Genomic DNA, 5,963 nt, shown 5'->3' with positions numbered 1-5,963 from the left:
GCCCCTTTTGGCCCAAACCAGTCATCAGGGTCGGCTCACACTCCTCCATCTTCCCAGTCCCTCTTCTCCCCCAGCCGTGGGACCCTGCGAGGGGCTGGGGAGGGAGAGGGGACAGTGATGGCAGCAGGCTCAGAGGTAGAGGTAACTGACCTCTTTGTGCTTGCAAAACATATTTCAGACTCCTTTTCCCCCTGCTCTGGGTCACTTTGGCCAAGGCTGTTTGCGCTAGAGGCATCGCACAGAACAGGCTGCTCTCTGATGTAGGGTCACATCCTTCCCTGCTGCGAGGAGACAGCCCCACAGCTGTGCTGAGCATCAGCAGCACCACAAAAAGCTGATCCTGAGCTGGGGAGTCCTGCATCCGTCCTTCCCACACTTTCCCATTAAGAAGAGATTTCTGTATTTCAACAGAACCCAGTGCCAAGGACCAGAGGCCACAGAAAGCAGCTGTTGGAGTTTCCATAGGAGTTGTCCAGTTTGTATGGAGCAGTTTTTAAGCAGTGAAGTCTTTGCCCTGAGGGTTTGAGTGAAAAGGCTCCAAAGAGTTAAATGAAGACAGGTACATAGGCCATGTGTGCAAATCACTTATCTCCTGCTGTTCAAATAAATCTATTCCCAGTCATTGTGGCTTCCCAGCAGCTGCCTCTTCATCTTTCTCCACTTCAGCCCTCCATTGGGCCTTCTTTTCTGTGTTCAACCTCAGCAGCGTGTGATCCCTTTTAGCAGCCTTGAAAAGAAATGGTGAAAATCATCGCATGCATACATTTCCCACCACTAAATTTCCCCACATTTGCACCACTTGCTTTGGCACCCCACTGTCCTTTTCGATATTTTGCAGAGACAGAATTTAATGTGTTCCCTTGTTTTACCAAATTTTCAGCATTTGCAGTTCTAATTAGCAGGAAAATTACACTGTAAATTGTTTACAGGTGCGCTGGGACATGCAAGTCAGGCTGGAGACACTCCGTCCCTGCCTCCTTCCCCAGGGAAGAAGCAAGTGTCACAGCTCTTGGTGGCCATGGTGGCATGCAGGCTAGGTGGGACCGCGGGACCGCGGGACCCTCATGGCCCACAGATGCAGAGCAGGACCAGACACCATTGACATTGTCTGAGCTACTCCACAACCTTTGGACCAGCCTCTTGCTGAGATGCCATGATACAGAGCATTGCACTGCATGGGTTTATGGCAAAGTGTGTCAGAAGGAACACATTAACCAGCACGTGTGCTTCCCCATGCCAATCTCTCCTCCGGAGAATGGGGTGATACAGATCCTGGGCAAATATTGCTTATATGGACTTATTCTCAAACCTGTCTGCCAGCCAGGTGCTTATTTACAAAGAAAGCATACATAGACCATACATTAAGTGGATCAGTTCACCCAGAAACAATACTCACTTCTTTGCCTGTGATTACCATGGCCAAACAGCCCAGCAAGGTCAGTGCAATCATGATGTAGCAAACCTTTATCCTAACGCTGCTCCTTGCTGCGTCGAGGACCTCAGACCTGCGGAGGACAGAGCAGAGTTTCCATCCTGCAGCAGCATGTGTGAAATGAGATCATGGGGAGCTGGGTAATGAATCCTCAAGTCTTCCAGCAACTGCCTATTAATGTACAGTGTGTTTCAGCCTTCTCTTTCTGCAAGTGCTTAGAAAAGGACTCAAAAAATTAGCCTATGGAGGAAACATTTAGCCACCCTCCCACACACGTGGGGTATTGCTACTTCCAAGAGTCATCAGTAACAACAGGAATAACAAATCCTGCTCTCCTGCTTTCTTTTATTGCATATGAGAGTGAACACCTGAAAAATGACAAGGAGAGGAAAGTCTTTTCATCATGATAATGGAATTACGAAGGGCCCAGCTTTGGGTGTTGGAGGGTGCGGGATGCTACACAGCACCAGGAAACACTGGGGCCGTGTCACCAGGGCCAGGCAATGCCACCCTCAGTGGAATAAAAGCGCATGCATGACATTTTGGTTAAGAGCAACAGAAAGTTTTCACACAGCAAAGAGGCACAGCAAGCGGTGACTGGGTCTGTGGCCACATGTCCATCCCAGCTGCATGTGGTGCTTTGCAGCCCTGTCCCGCTGCAGCGTAGCCCTCTGCCAGGCAGCTGGCGCCAGCCCCACAAGCATCTGCCTGCAGCGGGAGGCTGAGCCTGAGCTGGAGTGGACAACTGCACCATCCATCTGGAGTTGTCTTCCCAAGCAGCTGAACAGCCACAGCCCTCGCTGGGAAATCTCCACCACCTTCCGTGAGTGACTCACGGCATTTATCCGACAATTCACGCTTGCAAGAGATGGCAGCATGGCAATGAGTCATTCATGAAATCGTATCTGGCCATAGATTTATGTACACCTGCAAGGGGAAGGCCAGCTGGAGGAGCCCCCAGGACGTCACAAGTCAGGAAGCATTAGGTCTCCAAAACTGAGTGACAACCCTTTAACAAAATACCTCGACAAGGAGGTGAAGCCATAGCCCTGACCCGAGGAACTTGTTGCAGATGTCTGTCACCAAAGCTGTGCAAAGCCCCAACTTCTTTTTAAAATTTCTGCAGCATTATTAATTGCTAATCAATAAAAACTAGCAAAGCATGCAAAAATCCAAAGTGGGTGATCTTTTACCATGGTGACTTCTGACTTACAAAGCCACTTGTCTTGCAAAAGACATCAGCTTAGTCTGAAACTTATGGTATCTAAAACAAGTGAATCCAGTTTACTTTACAGGGCATGACAAAAAGTTCATGTTCGCAAAAATTCAGATTATTTTTGGACACCAGTAGCAGCAGGCCCCATCAGCATGGAGGAGCACTGACCGTCACCATATGAGCACAATTCTGGGTAATGCAGACTGGGGTCTCAATCCGTTTGTTTACATCCAAAAGCATCATTCAGACAGGTCTACTTACGATATGTGCTTGGGAATGTCCTCCTCCTTTTTAAAGCGTCCTGCCCATACTAACACCTTTTTATCAAAATTTGTAGGCCTTCTGTCATTTTTGAAAGCTTTGTAACCTGTAAGAGATTTTAGAAAAGAAAACAATGAGTTAAGCTTAAAGAAGGGAAGAGGAAAAAAGCTGTTGTTACAGGGGGAAAAGGATTGAAAGTTCAGAATGGCACTTTTCTGTTCTGTGAGAGCCAAATGTACTTTCTAATGTCACAAGGACTCAGTAGCTGGTGTGTGATGCTTTGTAACATTTGCAGCTTATTTCATTTTTTGCCTTTAGTTTAGGTAGGTTTTAAACTAAAAATCTCTTCTAACCTTCCTGATTAAGGGGGGAAAGGATGTGGTGCTGAAGTCACCCAAGCCTGCAGCATGCTCTCACACTGCTAGCATCTTGCTTTTAAATGGCCCAACTAGTGAGTTAAGCAAACTGCCAGCAGCACTAATAACTCCTCGACAGCATCTCCTTCTAAAAGCGCTGACGGAGAGACAAGGTCTATTAAAATACAGCCTGGTGGGAGACTGGCAGTTGTTCTCATGCAAGCTGGGTACCACATTACTGTACTCTAATGATGATACATTACACCCCACCAGACTACCATGGTGATGCCATTAGCATGCTGTCACTGTAAGCACAATGAGAAAGGGACTCTGGCTCCTCTTGATGGAAACAAGCCCAATGACAGGCCATGATGAGGGCAGTGGCAGAGAGACCCTGGAAAAATTGGGTAAGCAATGGCTAGCTCAAATCCTGGCTTTTGTATTGCACACCTGTACAGGTGGTCATCGTGAGGTAGCTGGGACTGCTCACATACCCAGGTAGGTGCACTCAAGATGCTAGCTTACGGTGCCCTGTGCTTGCAAATGTGGGACTGGTATTTAGAAATGCCCTATGGATGACCAGGGCATGCAGGAAGGGATGGACATGAAGATGCCCCTAGTCTCGGTGTCCTGCACTCCCTTGCGCTTGCTGGGTTGCTGGTGCTTGGCTGAAAGGAAATCACTGCTGCTGCAGATCAGGGCACAGGGAGCGCCTCTTCCTGCCTGTGTTGAGGTGGTGAAATTACATTAAGTGCCTTGGCCCCAGGCCTGCTCATGCATGCCAGGACTTGTGAATGGCTGAAAAATCCCAGGTGTAAATCTGGGCACCCAGACCCCCAGCTAAATTTAATCTCCTGCTTCTCCTATTTCTCTTACAGAGTGCCAGCAAGACCAGGAGAGCTACATCTGAAATATCAGCAAGTGTCTGAATCAGATCTGCAGCAAGCAGTAGGATGGATCACTAAAAGGACAGGCTCCATCCCAGGAAAGACAAGGGCAAAGCCCCATGCTGGAGACCCACAGCCACCCCGCAGGAGCACAGGCAGTCCCATGCAGTCCAGCCTTGCTAGGGTGAGGAATCTGCAAAGGCACAGCCAAGGAGGTGGTAGCACAGATTAAAAAGAGAAATTATCTCTTTGGATAATCAGGGAGCTTGCCCATGTGGGAGCTGCCCATGGCTACTACCTGCCAGGTAAGCCAGGGCACTGCCTGCCATAAGCATGCACAGTTGTGGATGTAATCTGGCAGGGAGCACCGGGGGGAGCAGAGGGGTGCAAGTCTGCCACATGCACCAGTCCTGCACTGGTCCTCCTCTGGAAACCTGGCAACTGGGTACGAGGAGGAACATACATTTATTTTTTTAATTAACAGGTTCCCTGACATGAAGTATCAGTTTGTATTTGCTGCCATAGGAGGAGGATTTTTTTAATGCAAAAAACTTTATCCCTGTGCACTGTGCTAGTCAGAGTTCTCAATGTGGTCCATGTCTTGGGAGGATCTGTAACCCCAGGAGATGCAGCACTGCAGTAACACAGCCACAGACGAGAACAAGGATCATTTTCTTGCCCTTTCCTGCAAATACCCCTTCCCTCCATGCTGCAGCACGAAACAGCGACCAAAGCCTTTCTACCCACCTGGATTAGCCGCCTGCAAAGCTGCATCCTGAGCGCCCTTTGCTTTGTTGCCGACGGCTCTGGTGGGGTGCAGGACTGGCCAAGCCACCGGCCGCCACAGCCCGGGGCTGCGCCCCAGCAGCCTCCCCAGCATCCCACCCCGCCGGCACTGGGCCGCTGCCTCCCCACCGGCCTGGGAGCACACAGGGGAACTGGCAGGAACCCAGAAGGCTGCTTCTAGGAGTTATTAACATAAAACTACCCCTTCCTGTAAGAAGGGAGTACCACGCGTTTCCACCCTGGCTGCCAACATTTTTTGCTTGCGTCACGATGACTAGTTAAATTTATCGCCTGTGTTTACCAAAATGACACACCTTCCGAGCAATGTGGGCAGAGATCACCGCTGCGGCAGCTCACGCCCAGCCCAGGCTCTGCCCCAGGCTCCCTATCCCAAGGAGCTGCTCAGGAGAGCAATGGGTATTTACATTATTTTCTCAGTCCTTACTATGGTAGGACTAAAGTAGGACAGCGTGCTATATTTCTCCAAAGATAGGCTTTGTGACTGCTAATTACCACAGCCAGCTAAGCTGTTAGAGTTCTTAATTGTTCTCAGCTAAAAAATAATCTTGCAAATCAGTTGCGTTAAACAGACTTTTTGAAGAGGAGCAGCGTTTCCCCTATCTCAGAATAAATGTGGTTTGGCAGAAGGAAACTAAAGCCAATGTTTGTGGTTATAAATGCAGATGGGGAATCCATCTCACATCCAGACTGCAAACTTTCCTGGCAAAGAAATATGTTTCAGATATATTTCAAGTTTAAATCAGTAAACTAAGAAATTATGTCAAAAACCTCAGGTGGTGTAGTATTTGTCAGTCAGTAAAATTGTCATTGAAACGTAGCAATACCTACAAAGTATTTGCCCTCTTTGAATTCAATCTCCACGAAGTCTGGATAGTGCTAGATGTTTTCCATAACATCAGCTGTTCTAACCAGAGAATGAACCAAAAATAATGCTATTTTATCACTTCAACATTTCTCCTGTGTTTTGCACAAAATTCGCCCTGATGGGTCAGGAAATGGAAATG

At 48.4% G+C, this 5,963-nt stretch overlaps 1 protein-coding gene across 1 annotated transcript; it reads right to left on the bottom strand.

Moving 5' to 3' along the window:
• Positions 1–619: 619 nt before the first annotated feature.
• Positions 620–5,071, bottom strand: LOC104083093 (protein FAM162B-like; the record flags this gene model as incomplete). The annotated part of the gene is made up of 4 exons (XM_009586459.1): positions 620–727; positions 1,397–1,505; positions 2,910–3,015; positions 4,900–5,071. Coding segments are annotated over 4 exons (495 nt in total), but the record flags the coding sequence as incomplete, so codon positions are not given.
• Between the last annotated feature and the right edge of the window lie 892 nt (positions 5,072–5,963).

The sequence above is a fragment of the Fulmarus glacialis genome, unplaced genomic scaffold, assembly GCF_000690835.1.
Source record: "Fulmarus glacialis isolate BGI_N327 unplaced genomic scaffold, ASM69083v1 scaffold10091, whole genome shotgun sequence".
Lineage (NCBI taxonomy): Eukaryota > Metazoa > Chordata > Aves > Procellariiformes > Procellariidae > Fulmarus > Fulmarus glacialis.
Note: the sequence above shows the minus strand (reverse complement) of the source record. Positions and strands in the feature narration are given on the sequence as shown.